The sequence below is a fragment of the Physeter macrocephalus genome, chromosome 6, assembly GCF_002837175.3.
Source record: "Physeter macrocephalus isolate SW-GA chromosome 6, ASM283717v5, whole genome shotgun sequence".
In the NCBI taxonomy this organism is placed as follows: Eukaryota; Metazoa; Chordata; class Mammalia; order Artiodactyla; family Physeteridae; genus Physeter; species Physeter macrocephalus.
Window position 1 is genome coordinate 25,150,703 of NC_041219.1, and position 22,186 is coordinate 25,172,888.

Sequence of the window (22,186 nt, forward strand, 5' to 3'; positions counted from 1 at the left end):
AAAACGATCCTGAGAGGGCAGCAGGAAATGGGACTCAAAAACAATGGGAAGAATGAAGATTTCAGTTTAATTTAAAATCTGTGGTGTGAAGGACGCATCTGTGAAACCAAGGTTCCTAGCTCAATCCCTGTATGTATCATTTAGTTCATTGAGAGAAAGTTTGTTCTATAATTTGTCGGTTTTCCTAGTCGCTTCTGGTCACTAGTCATACCCTGGAAAAATTATGAATTAACGTAATGTAATTCTACCACTGTTACTGGAAAAAGAGTGCAAAATTCTGATAATAAATCATAGGTGTAGTAGGGGAAAAAAAACACAATCGGAAGAATTTACATCCCACATGTGGGAGGACAGACAGTTCCTCTGTTGTAATAGGAGGAGATGCATGGACGTAGATGTAGGTAGATTATATGTGTGCAAACAGAAAGACCAAAGAACTGCTGACCGGAAGAGTGCATTTTCTTTGTGAAGGAGGAGGCTAAGCTCTCTGATGAGTTTGAGGAGTTTAGGGAGGAGGAGAAAAAATTGTGAGACATGAGATGGATGGGGAAAGTGAACTAGCCATGAGAGATAGAAGAAGAAAGTGATGGAAGACTTTCTTGGGATCGCTCAGTGTCAATTCATCCCCATGCTAGTCTTATGTTGCTAGTTTTAGCACTGGAAGCCCCCGGTCTTGGGATCCCTTCACTCCCAGGCAAATCGGGACATTTGGTTGCCTTCGTTGAAGGATCCATTCGTGGTTTGAGATCAAGAGCTAGTAATGCACCTACTAAGGTCTTATTACTGTTGTTAAATAGAAAAATCACTTATAATAACAACTTCAGGAAGGAAAACTATTTTAGGAATGTAAGTCTAGGAAGAAAATTTAAGGGAGAGCTATGCAATATTTAATACTTGCTAATTTCTCTAATCACTGTAAATGAATATTTGCTGCTTATCACAGTTTTTAGAAAGTAAAGCATTTTGTTCTTCTATATATTCATGGTCATGCTAGTTTAATAATCACTTAGGGTAATTATATATAGTCACACCAATTATTATTTAATTCTAGTTTTGTCCACTCATAACTCAAGCCTACTTTATGTGGCTTCAGAATACTATTTCTAGAAATTGGTATTCATAGTAACAAATAATACTTTGATTTTTAATGTTTTAAATATTTCCAAACTATTTGCCTTTGATAAATTTATAAGATTTAAATTTAATTTTAAAGTTTAGAATTTCGAGAGATGGTTCCTCTTTGGAAAGTAAAATGTGAATTAAAATTTTAACTTCATTACTTATTCTCAGACTCCTTTAGAGACAAAAAGTTTTTTTAAGTCATAATTTTTTTGAAACAATATAATGTTTCAAAACTGACATTATTGAGCCATAAGTTTTACTAAAGCTTTTAAAAAGTTTGGACATTTCTGCTCTTCTGTTGTTCCTGGCTCATTAGGTAATGATGCCAGATCAGTCAACTTTTGAAAGATCTGAAATTACTTAAAAGTAAGTAATGTTCTAGAGATATTTACTTTCCCTATTTTGAGGACTTTCTGCTGGATACATACATTTCCTTCTCACTGTGTGTGTACCTCCCTGGTTCTGTCTGTAGCGTGTTCTGCTACCTCATAGAAAGTTGACTATGTGGAAAGAATATGGTGTCTTCATTCAAGACAGGACTTAGTGGCCTCTGTTTTCATTCCAGCGCCCCTACGTACCACTTCCATGACCCTGGACAACTTTTATAGTATTTTGGAATTTTAGTTTTCCTATTTATAAAGTGAAGATAATAGTAACTAGTACTTACTTAGTATTGTTGTGTCTCTTCAAAGAGCTAATGTACATAAAACACTTTAGTGGCTGGCGTATAGGCAGCATTTCACAAAAGACAACTTTTTTACACTACTTATTGGTGAACAGTTAAAAACTCACAGAAGCAGAGGGTAGATTGGTGGTTACCAGGGACTGGAAGGAGGGGGAAAGAGACAGCTTGTTCAACAGGTATAAAGTTTCAGTTATGTAAGATGAATTAAGTTCTAGACATTTGCTTATAACACAGTGCCTTAGTTAACAATGCCATATTGCACACTGAAAAGTTTGTTGAGAGTAAACAAAAAAGATATACTCTTCTATCAAGAATAGAGTATTGAGAATAACTAACATTTACGATGTTTACTGTGGGCCAGGCACTAACTTCATTCAATTAATCCTTACAACAACTCTATGAGGTAAGATCTATTATGTATTATCCCATTTTTTAGATGAGGCAACAAAGGCAAAAAAATATTGAATGCTTTGCTCAAGACTGTATATCTAGCAAAGTCTCAAAGCTGGGGTTTGAATGCTCTCTCCTCTCTTCTGTTCTCTCAGTGTGTTCTGTACAAACTTTTCTTATATTACCTATAACACATTACTGTCTCTAAGTTGGTTTACATGTCTGTCTCTCTGTACTAGACAGAAATATCTGTGAAAACAGTAGTCATTTTAAGATAAGTGTTGTATCTCCAGAATTTATAGTACAGAGACTCTTGATACTAACCAAACCTTTGCAATGGAAACTCTGTACCCCCTTACAACACCATTCTCCGTGCGTGTAAAAGTGTTCTGGTGTGAGTCCACTTGAACAGCCCCCAAGGTTGACACTGACAAATTCTAACATGAAATACCGACAAATCATAGAATCGGGTTCAGCACCAGGAATTCCTTCTCATGACCTAAATAAAAGGCCATGGTTTACATCAACTTCAGGCCCTACGAGATGGAGTCCGATGTTATGAAATACTTTCTTCTCTTTTCCTTTTCCTGCTGCTTCCCAGGACTGAGTGAAAAGAAGCCTGTTTTCCAATAAGTACACAGACGAGAATCAGAACAGGCTTGCTTCAAACCCAGTGTGTGAACCTAACAGCTATGTGATCTCTGGAAAGTTCCTCCGCTTTCTGAGCTAGTTTCCTTGGTAATAATGGAAAAAATTAGTACTGATACCTTCACAAGGAGGTTGCAATAGTCAAACCAGATAATGTGAAGTGCTGAGCGTTATGGCCCACAGAAAGCATGTGCTCAATCAATGTAAAATATTACTATCATCACCATCATCATTATCATCATTGCCATCATCACTTGATCTCCTTGAACTGCTGGCTCCTGATCTCTCAGACACGGATTCTGATCTTGCCGATAGTGTATCGTTTGTTCTAGAAATGCATTCCACCACACAGATTGCTGAGTAATGATGCCAGACAAGTATTTTGACCCCAAATCTTTGGTTATTTGATCATTTCCATCATGCCAAAGCGGAATTATTAAAACAGCTTTATATTTTAATACAAAATACATGTATATCTCCTGCTTCAAACCTAGCCTATAACAAAGTTTTCTCCTTGGGTCATGGGGGCTCCCTGCAGAGTTGGAGCTTGGCAGTTTTGAGGAATGAACAAGTGGACTTCATTACAATCCAGCTTTGATGGACCTGACCTTCATTGGTGTGTGGGCCCAGAACCCCAGGGAATTCAGGCTCCTGTGGAGAAGAGCCATCAATCAGCCTGGGGGTGGACTCCTCTTCCTCTTCCTCTTCAGCCTCCTTTGCCTGTGGTGGCGGGGTGAGGACCTCTCTGTTCCCCGAAGGTATCGCTGTCGCTATTTCAATCTGAAAAAGAAGCAGAATTTCATCAGGCAACCTTCTCAATCACCCTCTGTGGCAGTTACACAAATTTAAAATGTATCCATATTTGCCGCAAGAGGTCGCTGGTGTTCTGAAGTTGAACAAGGTGGGACGCCTGCTTGCCTGGGAAGGTACATGCGGTTCCAGTTACTGTTATTGTTTTTAATTAATTTTGTTTCTCAAATCTTAGTAATAGTTTCCAGTGCCTTTTTAATTTTGGTCTTACTGCCCTTTACAACATTAAAAATAACCTCGTTTATTGTTTTCTAAATACTTAGCATTGCAAGAATACGTTATTGTTGTGAAAGATTCAAATTAATCCAGAAGTGTGCAGAGTAAAATCCAAAGTCCCCTTCATCCTGCAGCCCCAGTTCTACTCCTCTTGTAGACAATAAACAATAAGAAATTGATGTGTATTTTCAAGTCCTTTTAATCCTTGGTTTTCTAGATTCAAATATTCTGTTCCTTTACAGTGACTTACACTTCCTCCAATTGCATTTTTAGTGAAAAGTATCCTTTGTACTAAAATAAAATATATGGAGACAAGAAAACTACATGATTTGGTTATGGAATGCTATTTCTCATATATTTTCACTATTATTTGAATAACAAATATTACCAATAATATTTGGGTATTAAAATGGACCTTTTTGAGAGCTTTGACAATAGGAGGCATTTTTATAAAATTTAAAAAGTTTCTCAAAGATTTTTTTCATGGCTTCTATTTTAGATTACACTTGCTTTTCTCTTCTTAGTTGCATATTTTATGTAGTGAGTTGTTGCGTCTAAGAACACTGTTTGCATTTAAAACAACCCATTACTCTCAACTTTCTTCCCTTATCTCAGTGTCTGTTCCTTTGTATCCCTTAGTAAATCCCTACCTCCCTACCCGACATTCCTGCCGACCTTGTAACTTGGGGCAGGAAATCTGTTCAAGACAATTGGTTATCAACATGTAGGAACCACCCTTTGAGGCCTAGTTTTTTCATGGCATCCCAGAAATTCCAAATTCTCTCTTTATCACCTTGATACGGCCTCCTGATTCTTTCCATCCTTTATTTGCTTTCATTAAAAAAGCAAAACACACACAAATCGCTTTCTCACTTACTTAATGTCAAAATGATATGCAAGCTATTACTTTCATGTGTAAAATAAGTACATAATTCGGCTAGATATTTTCTGAATATTTTAGATAGATGTTTCAGTTAACCATAAAATTTTAAGATAGACTTATGATTTAATGTCACTTTTATACACTTGAATACATTCCTTCCCAAATGAAAATTATCCTTTTAAGGAACGCTGAATTTTTCTTGTCAGTTTACTTTTCTGGATGTGTCTCCTTCTATGCTTCTGTAGTTTCTCCATGTCAGCCCTTCCTACATTGTATGGGATTGATTCCATCAGGTTTCTGCCAACCCAAGCCTACTTGATGGTACGCTTTGAGTTATGTCTTTTATCTTTGTACCTCAAGGCTGTAGCATAGTAGGTGATCAACAAGTACTTACTGAAAATAATAAACAAATTTTGCTTGTCCAAAATAAATCTAATTCATAGCTCTATGCTTAATTTTAGAGATTTTGCTGAGAAAAAATCAACGAAGGTATTAATGCGTTGAAAGCAAATCAAAAGCAAATTACAGTGTATTTGGTGCATTAGGAAGCCATACATGAAGATATTATAAAACGTGTCCAGAAATCTCTGCTTGAGAAGATTAGGCACACTTCCCTAAACAGAGAAACATACGGTTTCCATCTGCAGGGTCGGAAGGAGGCAGATTCAAAAGGAATGGATTTGCAGAGAGACCAAAAAGAGGCTCTGGGAAGAGCGGAAATTGAGACAGATCTTTCACGGAATGGAGGCAGCCTAAAGGGAGAAACACATACCAGACACGTAGCCTTGAATCTTTAGCTTTGTAGAAAAATGTTGGCACATACTTTTTACAGATAATTGTTTTTCCACTGATTTGATGTGAAGCTGTAAGGTCTCACTTGTCATTCAATATAATGAGGCAAAATAACTTTTGTGTTTATCAAAAACTGTTTTGTTCATGCTTACTTGCTAATAAAATGTGAATGTTGAATAAATTTTAAGACCAAAGAAAAGGAATGTTTTTTCAGTTCAGCAAAATTACAGAACTGTAACCTCAAAGTACTGTGTCTGGAGAGCCTTTTGCATTGCAGACACTATTTATTCTCACCATTGAATAGAAGTGATTTAGGCTCCTGTCGTCTTTTCCTCTTTAACAATTTTCATACCGTGATGTGAAGCTGTGAGGCAGTGCACGCAGAGAAATGAGGCCAGGGAAACGTGACCACCTGGCTCTCCGTGTGGCAGACTTTTATGCTTATGCTGCAGAAACCTAAATTTGGGAATAAACACAAATGGCCAGAAAATATCCCTGCCCCCCTTTCTCAGACTACAATTGGTAACACTCAAATGCAAACATATTTGAGCCTCTGATATAAATATTCATTCTTTTGGAGTTTTTCTCCACTCTTTTTCATTTTGCCTCCTTATTTTACTCCGACTTGCTCCCTACTGAATTGACTTTTTGATCTAATCATTATATTTCCCTAAAGTTTAAAAACACAATACAAGGTCACTCCCACATGTGACCTTGAGCTTGGTTATCACTACACTTGCTTATCTTCTTGGCCCAGTACCAGCAGGGTACATCTTTGAGTTGATTGTTGTCTCATTCTATTCTCTTGCTTACTGTCCTTTAGATGACTGATGCCATGGCAGACTGTGTTTAGAAGCACCTTCCGTGTCCACGAGAGAGGTATATCTCTGCCAGGGATGACAAGTGCATAGCCCATAGACAGTGACCTGGGTAGAGTGACATCTCAGCAGATGTCAGGCTGGAGAGATAATAGTGCCAAGTGGAGTCCTCCACCCTGCCTCAGCCTCCACACCCAGCACAGACTTGACTCCACAGAAACAACCCAGCACCTCAATGCAATCTCAGGAAAATCAGGGCTGAAATGACCCCTAGGTGTCTTAGATGAAGTTTCTGCTCCTGGAGAAATAAGGAATCTCAGTAGAAAGTGAGTCGGTTACAGTTTTTTGTACCAGATGATGTGTACTCAGACTTTTACTGGCAATATTTATATTGTTATTAATACTACTGCAAAAGATTTGAGACTTTTATTCTCCAATAGTCAGCAAAGTTGCCCATAGAAGAATCTTCCTATAAAAGTACTCAGCACCATTTTAAGTGACAATAACATAAAGGGGGGGGGATAAATTGGGGGATTGGGATTGACATATACACACTATATATAATAGATAACTAATAAGGACCTACTATATACCACAGGGAACTCTACTCAATACTCTGTAATGACCTATATGGGAAAAGAATCTAAAAAAGAGTAAATATATGTATATCTATAACTGATTCACTTTGCTGAACACCTGAAACTAACACAACATTGTTGTGTTAGTTAACTTAAAAAAACAAAAAAATTTCAATCAAATCTCCATTTGTCCCTTAGCAAAAAGCACATATAAATGATCCATACAGCCATATTAACCATATTACTACCGTTAAGCCTACTTATTTATCTTAATTTCAGAGTAAAAATATGAAAAATTAGTAGGTTCAGAAACAGCAGTCACACTTCTTCCTAATTGTCTCATTCGCCACTGATTCCTTCAGTGGAGACCTCTTGTTGAGTATGTTGCTCACACCTGTTCAGAACAGTCACCAACCATTTGCTGCTGTTAAGCATTGTGTTTGAATTAATAAAAACTAATGTATTTTGTTTTTTGATATTTAAAAATTTTTTCATCTCTGTGTTTAATCTGCACTAAGTTTCCAATGAGGAACTCAATGAAAATGTAATATATGTGTGATGGAAAGAATGCTATGAAAGAACTGGTTACTCAGATTTGACTCCTATCTTTATGAATGAGTGAAAGGATCACTAAATGAATAAGTGAATTTGTAAATGATGGAAGGTTAACCAGTCTTTATAATTGTCTAATCAACCAGACTGAATGTCTGTGCTAAACATTACACTTAAGTTATGATCAACTGTCCATTTTACCCATCATTAATATTTTCTAAACATCTGTAAATACCATTGTTGTTTTTCTCCCTGTCTATTACCATCACCATAATCTAAGTTACTTTGTTCTCTTGCCTGAAATACAGTCATAGTCTACTTATAGGAAGTTGGGATCTCCTCTACTATATATTCAACCTTCAGTGAGAATAAACTCTTAAAAATACAAAATTGATCATGTCCATCCCTGTTTGAAAGCCTTCAGTGGCTTTTTATTGCTCTTGATAACCAACAGAACAATGGCCTTGAAGAAGCACTGCAACATATTGATTATGAGGAAGGATCCAGACTAGATGAGTTTGAATCTAGCCTCACTGTTTAGGCAGTTACTTTACCTCCCTGAACTTCCATTTCTTTATTTGTAAAATCCTGATATAAATATTACAGCTGTGTTAGGATGAAAACGTTAATACACATAAAACACTTAGAATAATGTCAGACACATAGTAAGTGCCATGGAAAGGTTTGCTATTATTATTAAAATAAATTTAAAACTCTTTGATTCACAGAGTCCTGCATGGTTTGCCGTTCAAGTGTCCTCTGCCTTCATCTCCTGCCAATTGTTCTCTTTTGCTGCACTGGCCATCTTTTGTTTCTTATACTCTCTATGTTCCTTCTTCTGTAGGACATTTGCATGCACTAGTCATCTGCTTGGAACTCCCTCCACTCCCCAGCTTTTTTTCCCTTATTTTATTTTTAACAGCTTTATTGAAAGTATAATTGCTATACAAAGAACTTCACATAATTAATGTGTACAGTGTGATGAGTTTGGATATATGCAAACATCTGTGATGCCGTCATCACAATCAAGATATTAGATAATATCCACCACCTCCCAAAGTTGCCTTGTAATCACTTATTTGCCCCTCATATCTAGTTCAGGTCTTACTTCCTCAAGAAAACATCTCATGATCTTTGTGACTTAGACAAACATGTTTGATGAGTGGCTCTCAGAGCTTTGGGTACTTCTGTTGGCACATTCACCATTGATTTCATGGGAGATTTGTGTGTTTCTTTTGGATTGTTGCAATTATTCCTTTTCTAAGATCCTTTGCAACATGACTTTTCAACTCCTGCAATCAAGAAGTAGAGGGTAATTTCTCATCCCTTGAATTTTGAATTTAGACTGGCCTTCTGATTTGCTTCAGTCAAGAGAATGTATTGTTATGTCAGTTTTGAGGGTAGTTCTCCAGAAGTATTGCATGTTTTCATTTGCTCTCTAGGAACCCTGCCCAGTCATCATATGAACGAGCTGGCTCCAGCCTGTTGGAAAATGACAGAGCATATGGAGTACAGGAAAGCCATGTAAGCTGAGGCCAACCTACTCCATCCATCCCTGAACCAACCCAACAGCTGGTTGGAGATATATGAGTGAGCCCAGTGCAAACTAGAAGCATAGCACAGCCCAAATTGCTGAACTACAGAATTGTGAGCTAAATAAACGGCTGTTTTAGGCCACCAAATATAATGATGAAAAAACAACAATAAGGTATATAACATTAACCCTCATGGGGAAATAGATATTAGTTAAATAGTCACATATACAACGCAAAAACCTGTACCAATAATTGTGCACATTTAATAGATTTGTAAACTGAGGATGGAAGGATTGAGGGTTAAATAAACTGCCTGAGTTCACATAACTTCTATGTAGTAAGGCCAGGATTTGAACCTGATTATCGTTGCCACAGAACTGCACAACGTCCTTCATATTTACTGATTCTGTACTCAGCCAAAAAAAAAAAAAAAATCATGCTGAATAATCTAACTTCTTAAATATCTTCATTCTGAGGAAGAGGAGCTCTGGATAGGAAAAGTGAGCATTGTCATCGCTGGGAATGACTTCACATTATAAATTCATAAATGGACTTTCTTGTACATATTTTAAGCCTCACATGATTTTTTTTCCTGGTGTCATTTATCAACCTACCATCAGCTCTGCTGGTGACTGCTTATGTTAGTCAGTTGCTGAACCTGGAGGCTGAACACCCTACCAAGGCCATGTTGCCCTGTGGGAGCACTTGGCAGCCAGTCGGTCCCTGAAATTGACAAGTATAAAAAAAATCACATAACAGTGATGTAGGTAGAGTGTAAAATTCAAGCCGCATTTATTATCATTTTCTCTCACTTTCGTGAGAAATAAGTATTATGTGGAATGAAACTCTAGTCTGGTTAAGCATGATGGCTAAGACAATTTCATATATTCACCAAATCATTACATTTTCCTCCTGGGCATTCAGCTAAAATGAATTTTCCAATTTATTTGACTCTAGCTTGCGTCATGTGGCTAGTTCTAGCCAACTGACGGGGAGAGAAGGTCATGTCCAACATCTGGTCAAATTCAGTAGAGAATAAGCATACTTTCTTCAGATTCTTTCTCTTCCCTTAATCTGTCAACAGAAGATCCACTGTGCCAAAGGTGAGGATGGTGACGTTCTAGCATGAAAGATGTTCGAATCCCTGAATAACTACTTGGAAGACAGTAAACTCATTGACCTGCATTGGGTAGTCATGTCAGCACCATATAAATTTTTATCGTGTTAAGCCATTGGGATTTTGAATTGTTTGTTACAGCTGCTAATGTAACTTGCCCTAATATAGACCTTTTCAATTTTTGTTTTCTTATGTGTTTCCTAATTAAACTGATGGGACAGTTTCCAATATTTTGGGGGTTGAGCTATCTAGCACATATCATTGACATTAGAAAAAATAAATGCACATTTTTTTGTCTCTCTATCCTCTCTGATTTCTCAGTTACAAACAACTGTTCTTTGATCTTGGTTATTTGGTATAGTACTTACTGAAATATTGTATCACTTAATTTTAGTGAATTCACCATTGTTTCCATTTATTTTTAAATCTCAGTATTTTATTAAGTCAAAATTAATAAATCTACCTAATGAATAAATATCTGCAAGTCAAAATCAAAATTAGTTACTGGCTTTTGGTTTAATCAAAATAGCATATAATAATCATAACATTTGATATTGACTTGCTAAGATATGTATGTATTGATGCAAACATGTAAATGCTTCCTTTTCTTTTAATCTATCCTAATGTATGGTTACTCTTATAGATAACTCTAAATGGTAATGCTTCTTTGTATTCAGTGCAGTGTTTAAGTGAAAAATTTAATGCAAAAGAAACAAAAGCTGATGATTTAACGGTTCCGTTTAATCATACCCTCCCTAGTCCGTGTCTCTTCTGGGACCTCAGCATTTTTTTCTTTGTTCACATGTTTATTTTCTCATTTCCTTTCCTTGTTGTCAGAACATGGCAATATTTCATTTTTACTTGCCAGAAAGATTTTTTACTTCAGTTTTATCCCAGTTTATTCAGGACTCTGTTCACCAGCATCCCCTTAGACTCCAGAAACTTAATAGGTTTCCAATATCTTAGTTCTCACAAAATGTATCATCTAGTTCTAATTGAAGGTCTCCAAATAATATTGGTAGGGAACTTTGGCAAAGGCTGTAGAAACATTATTTAATAGCAAAGTCAGTTCATGTTCCCTCTCCCCTTACTGCCCTTGTTCCCCAAGTAAGGATGCCAGGACAATTTCGTGTAGGCTGAAATCAGTAATCTCATGAGAATGGGGGTAGGGAGAGACAGTCAATCACAGTAATTGAAAACAAAGAAGTTGGACTGAAAACCAAGATATTTAGAACCTTTCAAGTGCTAGCTCTTTATTTTATGATGAAGTAATTTAGTATTTTTTTAAGTTTCAATCTTTCCCATCCTAACACAAAGCACATTGTTCCTTCTAACACAGACTCTGTTGAGGCACAAACTATAACAAGCTGTGCCTTTTAATATGTAGAACTTCTCTGCATACAACTGCTATTCATTGATGATGATGTTGGTGATGTATATATTATCAGACGTAATTATAGACATTTTGAATAAGAAAACATGCATTTTGGAGGATGTCCCAGGGAGGAGCAGCTAGTAGCCAATTGCCTTCAAAATAGATAGTTATTACATTAATTTTTTTCCTAATGTACAGGATCAGCGGGAAAGGCTTGAAAAATTTTACAAATTTAGAAGCCTGACTTTATCTCTCAGGGGAAGAATTACTTTAAACAAATTCCAAAGACTGTACTAAACCAGGATGCTAACCTGAACCCTGTTATAGCCACCAATATGTTCTCTGTAGTCTCTGTAGCTTCACCTGGGGTCCTGATTATAATCAAGAGCTTGTAGGAGCAGAACAAAGGACCCTGGGTATATCAGCTCTATAATAGCATAATGTAAAGGAAGGGCTGTCTTTCAAGGGTTCAAAATCCTTAGATTTGCTGACTGTCATTAAGTTTTGCAGTCATTAACATGATAGAAATCCTCCTGTCAATGGGAGAAGGCTGCTGAATAACAGTGGCTTTGGCAATATTTCACTCTATGATCTTCCTTTTTAATCTCAGTACCAAAATGTACGGATCCCCTTCCATTTCCATTCTATATATGTTATAGATTCAATATAGTTATTGTGAAGGATTTTTATCTTAAATGTTCTGTATTTGATTCCTTTCATGTTTATGTCCTTGATCAGAGTTTTGATATCATAACTCCAGAGAAAACACACTTAAAAAAGAGTTGATCAATCCTCAGTATCTTTTAGATATATTTTATTTGCTTTTCTCCTTATACGCATTAAGAAATGGAGTGTTTAATATACTTGCATATATACCATTTACCTCTTTAAAGCCCATATTGAATATTAACAAATATATTGATATGCTGTCACTGTGATTATCCTTTGGGGCCCACCTATCTGCATATTATGTGAAGTACACTGACATCACAAGCCAATAATTGTATGACCTGATGGATGACAACATTACCAAGTAGTAATTCTTGAATTATTTCAATGCCTGTGTGTGTGTGTGTGTGTGTGTGTGTACCTTAACAGTGTAAGCCTCTTTGTTCCTAGAAAACTCAAGACAAGGTTTACCATAACTTGGCCTAGGAGTGTTAGAATGAGAAATTTGTGGAATTAGGGAGGGTCTAATGAAAATTAGGCATTTAAGAAAAAGGCTATGTAGGGCAATAAGAGGTCAGGTCCCATCTGGTGTTAGAAATTAGTATGGTAGGAGAACATATCCAGGATAGGATTATCCAACTCAGAAATGTGAAGATTTCCAAAGATTTTTTGAACAATGTTACCTTTGGCAGATTTGTAATTTACTGATTTTTTAATGTCTCTGTGGAAGATGCCACAAGACAAAATCTGGAGAACTATGTCAGAAAAACAAAAATCTGGACCAGAAAGAGAAGAGAAAAAGGCTCTTACTTAGCACACAGTATTAGAGAAGTAAAGGGACCAAATTAAAAAGCATATTAAACTGGTTAAAAAAATAGTACCTGACACACTAAAAGAATAGCTGAGGGACATCAAATACCCTACCTGGGTCCTACCCCCAGAGAGTCTGATTTTAATAGTCTAGGGTTTGGTCTAGGCATTGAAATGTTTTAAAATTCTAGAGGTGATTCAAACATATGGCCGAGGTCGAGAACCACTACACTAGAGGGGAAATTAATTCCACAGAATAGGATGTGGGAGACAGAAATGCTAATTAAGTCCTGGAACTTTGAAATGTTGAGTAAAGTCTTGATGAGAATATGGTAGAAGGATTGTTTTTTACTAGCCTCCCAAGGACCACAGGCATCAGAAACATCAACAGCAGTTTCAGTTCAGGAATCTGCTGAGGTTGATTCTCCAGCTGAAAAACAAAACAAAACAAAACAAAAACCTGGGGAAGAAGTGGAAACTCTCTGGGAGGCAGATTTCTTGAATTCCACAGCCTGAAGCAAGAGTAAAAGCCCCTGCCCTGGGGCACATAGCTTCCAGACTGGAGAAACCCCTGGCTGAAAATCCTTGCTTACAACAGAATCTGTCACTTGACAGAACACATACTCAGTGCAACACCAGGTACCAGAATACCAGGGCTTAGCAGGAAAATGGGAATTCAAAGGCAGCACGCAGAAAGAAAGAGAAGCCTAAGATGGACCTGGTAATTGGGCCTGCCGTCAGTCACCTGTGCTAGAAAACAGGATGTATAAAAACTGTGCTAAGAAACAGGAATATCTCCAATAATACTCTGAGAGAAGAGCCATTGTGTTTGGGGATGTTGTGGCTGCTCATACCGTAGGTGCATCAGAATGACGTGGAGAGTTTGTTAAATCATTGATCACTGGGCCCCCCTCTCGAGTTTCTGATTCATTAGGTCTGGAGTGGGACCTGAGAATTAGCATTCCTGACCAGCTCCCAGGAGATGCTGACACTTTGAGAACAGCTGCTCTAATAATGGTAAAAAAGTGCCATAATTTAACTCCTGGTGGGAGATTTCTTCCAATTGTACTTGAGCTCAAACTATGCAGACTAGAGACAATGAACGTACGCTGACCAACATCTGGATGAGGTCAAACCAAGATTTCTTCCATCTTCCAACTTCTCAGGTACCATCAACTCTCTTCTTGGTCTCTGGACAGCATGTACTGGTTTGGGGAATATACTTTTGCCTAAAATAACTATTTTAGGGACTCAGGATTATCTGGTTTTTAAAAATTTGATGGGGGTTAAGGTCAATAATGGGATAATATTGTATGTGCAATTAATGCTTCATTCTCTTTAAATATCAAAGTCATGGGAGACTTGGTAATGAACAAATAGCAATTTATGTGCCTCTGAAGAACTACGTCTGTATCTAGTAGAGGCTACTCAGGTTGTAGTTACTGAAAGAAGCCAGCTTGACCCAAGCAAAAAGAATTCATCTAGCTGGGATGAAGCAAAAGAAATTGAGAAAGGGGAGTTTTGGACTGCATATTCTTTGGACTTTTAAATCACGAGGCAAGTAATTCTGACTTTGTACAGCAATATCTTTGGATTTAAACAAGTTTAGACTTTAATATGTAAGAGACATTAATGTGCAGTTTTTAATTTTTCCTCAAAAACTTTATAGAGGTAGGAGAGCTATATGCTAATCTGTGTCCTCTATGTTTCTGGAATTGTCTTACTGGAGTGTATTTACTTAGCATTTCATTTCATTGCAGAAACTCTCATAAACTCTGATATTAGATAATGTGGCTTGATAGAATTTGAGGTAGAACGTAGAACTGAGAGTGAAATTTCAATCTTAGGTGCAGAGAGGCCTTTGAGATAAATTCACCGATGTTCTTGGATCCACTTCAGAGTTTTCTGGGGTCAAAATCTACAGACTTCCAGAGGACATCTAAGAGTGCCAGTTGGCATGAGGGCAGGCCTCATGAAAAGTAGGAGTGACTGTCCTAAGAAATGGGCTGCTTTTCTCTCTCGACATGGAAAGCTATATTGAACCTACTGGGCAAGGCTGATGGCTTGAGAGGCCAGCGTGTTGGGCAGTGGGCGTATCCTCTGTGGGCCCCTTTACTCACTCTTCCTATGAGGGGAAGAAAGACCAGGGTAATTGGTAGTGAGAGAAGGAGCTTGGCCTGAGTGGTTCATCTTCTTTTTTAGGGGAAGTTGCCTGCCTGGCAGGAGCATAAGTTCTGGTTTGCCCCTCTGTGCGTGCACTAAGCTCTACTGTATTCTGAGGCCTGTGGTTGACCAGCATTGCCTGTGACTGATGACCTAGTCTATTTCTGAAGTTTTGTATTAAGAAGCCCATAGTTGCTTCACACCTAAGTCATATATTACAACCTAGCCTTTATCAGTAATAAAGGGGATATTTTGAATGTTATTTGTCTGAGTCCCATTTCTGTCCCTCAGTTGATTCTAAAGTTAGGTAGGGCATAGCAGAAGCACTTATGAGGTTCCTTAAAACCTGACACTATTGCCCAGAAAACTTCAATATTTTATGTCTCTATATGTATCATAATACAAAATGGTATGCATTTTCAAATATGTACTTGGCCCCTGGCTTCATATTATTTTCTCAACTATTATTTTTTCTTTGCCTCACTCTCCTAATTTATATTTTTATACTATAATGTAATATAACACATAATTAATAATATACAGTATAAGATGTGATATTATGGACAATATACTATACTCTATATTATATATATATTATAAACTATTTTATGAGATAATATTGTCTGTAGCTTATATTTAATCTAATTTATCTATATTTATATTTATTATATATATTTATATATCTATTTCTGTATTCATTATAGCTTTTATTCGTGTAAGTGGACTTACATACTGTTCAGAAAAGGTGGTAGATAAACATATAAGTAAAATAATGGCAGGTTTGGAGACATAATTTCTCAGCATATGTATATATTTTGTGACTGAACTCGTAGAAACCTTATGTCGCAATAACTACTGATCTTGTTTATTCTTATTTTTTCACTTCCTTTATTGTGTTGAAATTGTGTGTTTATAAGATAACTAGACTGAGAGATACTGAGGGACAGGGAGGGACTTGGTCTGATTTACCTGCTTCTGTTCCTGGCTCTCAGCAAGAGATTGGGAAGTGGATGCAAGGTGAACCTATGTGCGTAAGCTTCCGTGGCTGTTGATTCAATGACTGATTCCATGGTAGAAGTAACATTTATTGAGCATTTGCTATGTGCCAGGCTCTAAGTTAAACTGTTAAGTTTTTAATTTATTTCTCCTGAGTTATCTTATAAATAGGAAGCTGAGGCTCAGAGAGGTTGTATGAACTGTCCAAGGCCACACAGTTGGTGTGACGGACTTGGGACTCACACATGAGGAGACTGACTCCATAGCCCATGTCACTCAACACTGTGAAAAACTGGCTCTCAAGGATGAATGGGGTGTGCACACGAGCAACACCCAGAGCTAGTGGTTTCTCCCACCATTCTTTGTAGTGTGTGTGGTAATGATTTAAGTGCCCAGGCAAAGCCAGAGTGAGAAGCAAAAGTCCTCATCGGTTTATTTGCTTAGTTTAGGGTCGCCACCCTGCCAGTCTATACCTAACCAGTAAGCTCTGTTCCTCAGCACATGATATTTAAATTATAGGCCCATCTCCCTTTTTGTTAAAGTCTTCGAAACCCAGAATGCTATTTGGATTTTTACTCTAACACTAAGTAAGATATTTGTAAAACAAAACAGAATTTTAAATTTATCTTTCTCCCAAATTATCCCACCACTTGCTACTCAGTCTTGAAAGTGTTCTTTGTTGTTATCATTATATCAGAAATTGGTTTCTGAACATGTTAAAAGGCCCTGGGCCGTTCGGCCTGAGTTACTAAAGAATATTCTTGTGGGTTCCACATGCTGGCATGTAGGTATGCTAAGTGCAGTGAAATTCTGCTCTAAGCATAAGTGTGGTACTCAAACTGATTTAAATGATTCATGTTAATTACCAAAAGAATGTGACCATGAACACTGGCAGTGAAAGCTGTATCTTATTTTCTACTTTATCTTGAAAACGAATGAGGAAGAAATGTGTTTGGCAAAGATTGCTCAATCCCCATATTTTTGACAAAGCTGCTTTCAGTTCAGAAGGATCATCTGTCCTGTCTCTCCCTTAAACACTTTGACAGCTAAGAGAGATGCTTAGATAGTGTGTTAATTGCAATCACTTGAAAATTTTTTTCTGATTCCTAATAATCAAATTACTTAATTTCAGAGAAAATAAACCTCAATATTGGACACAGCTTAAAGAAGTAAAGATGAAAGAGAAGGAACAGGAGAATAATGGAGGTTTTAGTGCCAGGGTCTCTCTAGTTTGACGTTAAAAGAACCTGGTTTAAATTTTACTCTGAAACTTACTAGTTGAATAACCTTGGGCAACATTCTGATCCTTAGTTGTTTTTAATAATAATAATAATAACAAGTCTTATTTCAAGGGACAGTTATGATAATTAACTTATATTTGTGGTCTCATAAATAATGTATAATACAGATACAAACACAAACAAATCACTGGCAAATACTATGAATAATTTTTTTTTCCTGTGAGCCTGCATGATTGTACATTTTTGTTGCTTCATTTTTTTAAGATTTTCAAATAGCTTACAATGAGAATCAAATGCTGCTTTTGAAAGAAGCATATGGAAAGTCAGTCAGACAACCGTATTAAAAGATCATCAGCAAAATTCTTTCCTCTCATCCTCCAGAGCATCTTCAGTGAAAAGGGAGGGTAAAGAGAAAGATTAGGTTTTATTTTTTACCATATCCTGAAAAGAATATTTACTTCAGGCTGACTGACACTTCAACAAGTTACTTCTTCCAGAAAGAGGTATTTTATATGCCAACCATATATTTGAAACTTTAAAACATATTGTATAAATTGGCCAAAGTGAGACATAATTCCAAATATAAAGATAAAAGTATTGCATGCCTTTTTCACCAGAGGAAATAAATTGTAGAAATATTTGTAATTTAATTACTTTTTGTTCAGAAAATATAAAGATGAGTTTTGAGACAAACTATCCTCTAGCATTAGCAAAGTTCTATACCAATTTATTATACTTAGATAACCTAATTTTAAGATCCTTCTTATATATCATTATCTAAAGTTGATTTCTATAAGTAGTCCTAAATTAGTTTGATTCTACTTAAGCAATTTCAGATGTTACAGACCATCAATATGTATTCTAAAAGAAGAATAATATGTGTTGCATAACACCCTGTTATGACAAGAGAAAAGAAATCATTGCTCCATTGTTAATTGATACAACTGCTTTCACTGAGTTCTCTCCCATTCCTATAACTTCACTAAATTTAATTTTCATCCCTTTGATGAGCTTATAGCTTCTTCATCCATAAATGCTATTTTTGAAGCTGAATGTGTTTATTTCAATGGGAGTTTTCTTTATAGGGTTAATTTTAAACAAACTAGACACTTGTTCTTTCTGTGAAAGAGAAAAATTGGCCTTCATTTTAAGATCAATGGAGAGTAATAGCAAGAAAAGCATTCCTCATTCAAGAAATTTCCTATTGGCCAATTGTTACTCATGTGCTTTTTTTTTATTAGTTGTTAATGTTATTTACTTATGAATGCATACCTTATCTCATTCCAGAAAGTGTATAAGGCAGTTTTTAAAGCATGTATGGTAATACTTCAAAAAAATCTCCATGAGGAGATTAGGATGATAGGAAAATAAAGGTATGGGAAATAATATGACACCAGGAAAGAATGAGGCAACAATTAAGAGCCAGTTTTCTGAGCAAAATGATAAGCACACTTAGTTACAAGATGTATGGCCCAGAAAATAAACAAATTTCTTAAAAATTACAAGCTGTTCCTCCACATTCTCATGAAAGAGCATTGTGTGGCGTTGTAAATGCCCTCACGCCACCCTACAGCAAATACAATCAAGTGCTTCATGGGACCACAGGGTATAACATTCCTGGTATTTATTGAAGACGCAGGAACAGTGCAGGCTCGCTTAAGTAGAGGTAATTATGTGAGACTAAATAATGTGATATAGGTGAGGAGAAGTCTAATTATCTGGTTGGAGCCAAGGAGAATTTCCTGGAGGAATGGAAGTTCATATCTTTCAGCAGAACTTCCATAAATATTAATATAGTCACTGAGTACTTTTCTGGGCAAAATTAATTACCCATGGTCAGGACCAATGTTTTTTTAGACCTAAGAGGAATGGAAAATCAATAACCCAAAAACTATAGCATGAAAATGGAAACAAATACCTGCCTTGGTCAAAAACGCAGTCTCAACTTAAGCCACTCAAAGAATAGAGAATTTTGAACTATTTAGTTTTTTGGTGAACGCTTTAAGGAAAATAGGGAAGTGTTTCCCTGGATCCTAGATTCCCAAATATATATACATATATATATACATATATATATATGTATATATATGTGCATATATTCAGGTTATTACTCATAAAAATACAATTATTCTTTGAAGTATAGACTAAGTAGTCTAACTAAGTAGTTAGTCTAAGCCATTTTTTTCTTACAGTAATTAGATAACAGTCAGTTGTCTATAAATGTTACTTCTAGTTCACATTATTCACCCATAGAAGAAGGCTTTTCTTTCTAAGAGTGCAGTATAGAATGCACCTGGCATTCAGCTCAACCAAAACCAGTTCAAGTTAAAAGGACAATTAGAAAGTGGTAAATAAAATGGAGGGAGGATAATATAATCTTTCATTAGTCTGTTGGAAATTATTTTCTGATATGAGAGCATCACTATGATTATACATTATGAATAACTAATCTTAGTCAAGTTACTTAACTGCTTTGTCTCAATATCCTCATCTATATTCAATGGGAATAATAATGGCACTTCATTGTTTTCTTGGGAGGAATAAATGAGATAATACATGTGATATTCCTAGAACACTACTGACACATAATAAGTGCTCAGGGTTAGCTAGTATTCATCAGTAAGAAAAACGTCTGCATTTTGGTCTTATGGCTTATAACCAGTTCCTCTCCATATCATTAAAGTAAAATGAAAGCTCAGTAAAAACTGCAACAACTTTATGTTATACCAGCAAATTTATCCACTGGCTAATATAGAACATTATGATGGAATTGCAGGGCCTAAAATCTTTTTCTAACATAGTATCCAGTGGATCCTGGATATTCTAGATCATCAGAAATCACATAAGTCATGAGTCTGAAATACTATTGCTGCATATAATTTTCAAAACAAAAATACTTTCAATTACCCTTTTCTAACCACTGAGGAGGTAATGAATATACAACCACCAATAGAAATCAATAAAGCTCTGTTGAGATTCTAACCCTGGGACTCAGGGGTGGTTTGGTTCACTGACTAGATAAATTGTTGGACTCATAAATGGAAGCCTTGCAGCCTTATAGTAATTCAAATTTGGCTTTCAGGAAAAAAAGTTTAAATCATTACATTGTAGTAGTTTTCTGTTGCTGCACTGCAAATTGCTATAAACTTAGCAGTTTAAAACTATACCCATTTTTTAAACTCATAGTTTCTGTGGATCAGAAGTCCAAGGGTGGCTTGACTGGGTTCTCTGCTTAGGGTCTCACAAGGCCAAAATAAAGTGATGGCCTGGGCTGTAACCTCATGTAGTACTTGAAGTACTTGAAGTTTCTTGTATCTTTAGGACTGAGTTTCTTGTATCCTCATATGCTTGCTGACTGTCAGCTTCTCCTCGGCACCTAGAGAATTTCTGCATTCTTGTTATGCACACAGACCCATCTATTGATATCTTTAAAGCCAGAAACAGTTTCCCTTGCATTGAATTTCTCTCATGCTTCAAATTTTGTCCCTAACCTCAAGACACTGATTTAAGGGGCTCATGACTTTAGGTCAGGCTGACCAAGATAATCTCCCTTTTTAAATTTCAACTGTGCCATATAACATAACCTGTTACAGGAGTGATATCCCAATATATTCACGATGTTAACAATTACAAAGAGCATGGACACATCAGGGGATGGGCCACTTAGGGCACATCTTAGAATTCTACCTACCACATATATCAAAGGCCTTAAGTATTAATCATTCCAAGTTTAGACCAAAGGGTCTACTCTATTGGCATAAGATGCCAAGTCTTCGACTTTAAAAGAAATAAATTGGCATTTAGAAGCAGTTATCCTATAAATTTACAACTTTAGAATATAAAGTTGTCTTTGGTACAGATGAAATAAATTCTAGGCTAAATTATGCAAAACCCTACTCTTGGCATCAAGGACAAAAAACTGAAGAATCTGATCCCATCATTCCCTATGTCTGTCATTTACTATGAACTTTTTCATCAACTGGACCTTATATGGGTGTGTTATCAGTGTTCACTCAAAAAGTGTCACATAAGATCAAGAACATGTGCAACCACTGCCTTTAATTTATAAAGATGAGATAACTAAGTTTATTTGACCTTCCAGAATCTGAACTTACCAGACTGCATTCAAGAAATTCATGCCATGTTAACCAAATTCTAGAATTCACTCACATGACTGGAAGTATTGGCTTTATTTCATATTTTCCCATAGGGAATTATATGCTAGTTGTTTGTTTGTAAAGAATTTATAGTAATAAGTTGTTGAGATCTGAGTTAAAGTTCTGAATTTTGTTCCTTATGTCATCTTATTTTCTTTATCATATTGATTTTGTTTTGGGATTTTTTTCCAATAGGTGGTGGGTGAGTAGGTTGGTTGATTGATTTTTGCTGTTGGAACAACTTCGTGAATATCTTTAAAAAATTTTGTAAGTTGATGTTTTCAAATGTGTTATAGTTTTATTATAGCACATGTATATATCTATATCTGTATCTGTATCTATATCTACCATCTACCTAAAACCAGTTTTCTGATGATGACTTCACCACAAAGGATTGTTAAATCAGGGCTGACTTGTATATTTCAGTCAACTACAAGGGATTATCAGTGGCTTTCTGGAACCCTCAGTTGTTAGGGTTTCTGAGTCTGGCTTAGCCAGTATGAAAATTAGAAATGTTTGCATGAAGTAAGGGCTAGGGTGTGTAAGGATACAATGCCACATATTCAGTACCTTACAGGAAGGTTGTTATTCCAGAATAAGCAAATACTGAGGAAAGGTTGTATAATAAA

The 22,186-nt window shown here is 36.3% G+C and overlaps 1 protein-coding gene across 1 annotated transcript in view; it reads right to left on the reverse strand.

Moving 5' to 3' along the window:
- Positions 1-22,186, reverse strand: part of EPYC (epiphycan) — a 33,623-nt gene that overhangs the window by 9,496 nt on the left and 1,941 nt on the right. Inside the window, exon 2 of the mRNA XM_007123691.1 lies at positions 3,454-3,625. Coding sequence (XP_007123753.1) covers positions 3,454-3,625 — 172 coding nt within the window. The remainder of the gene's footprint in view (positions 1-3,453; positions 3,626-22,186) is intronic.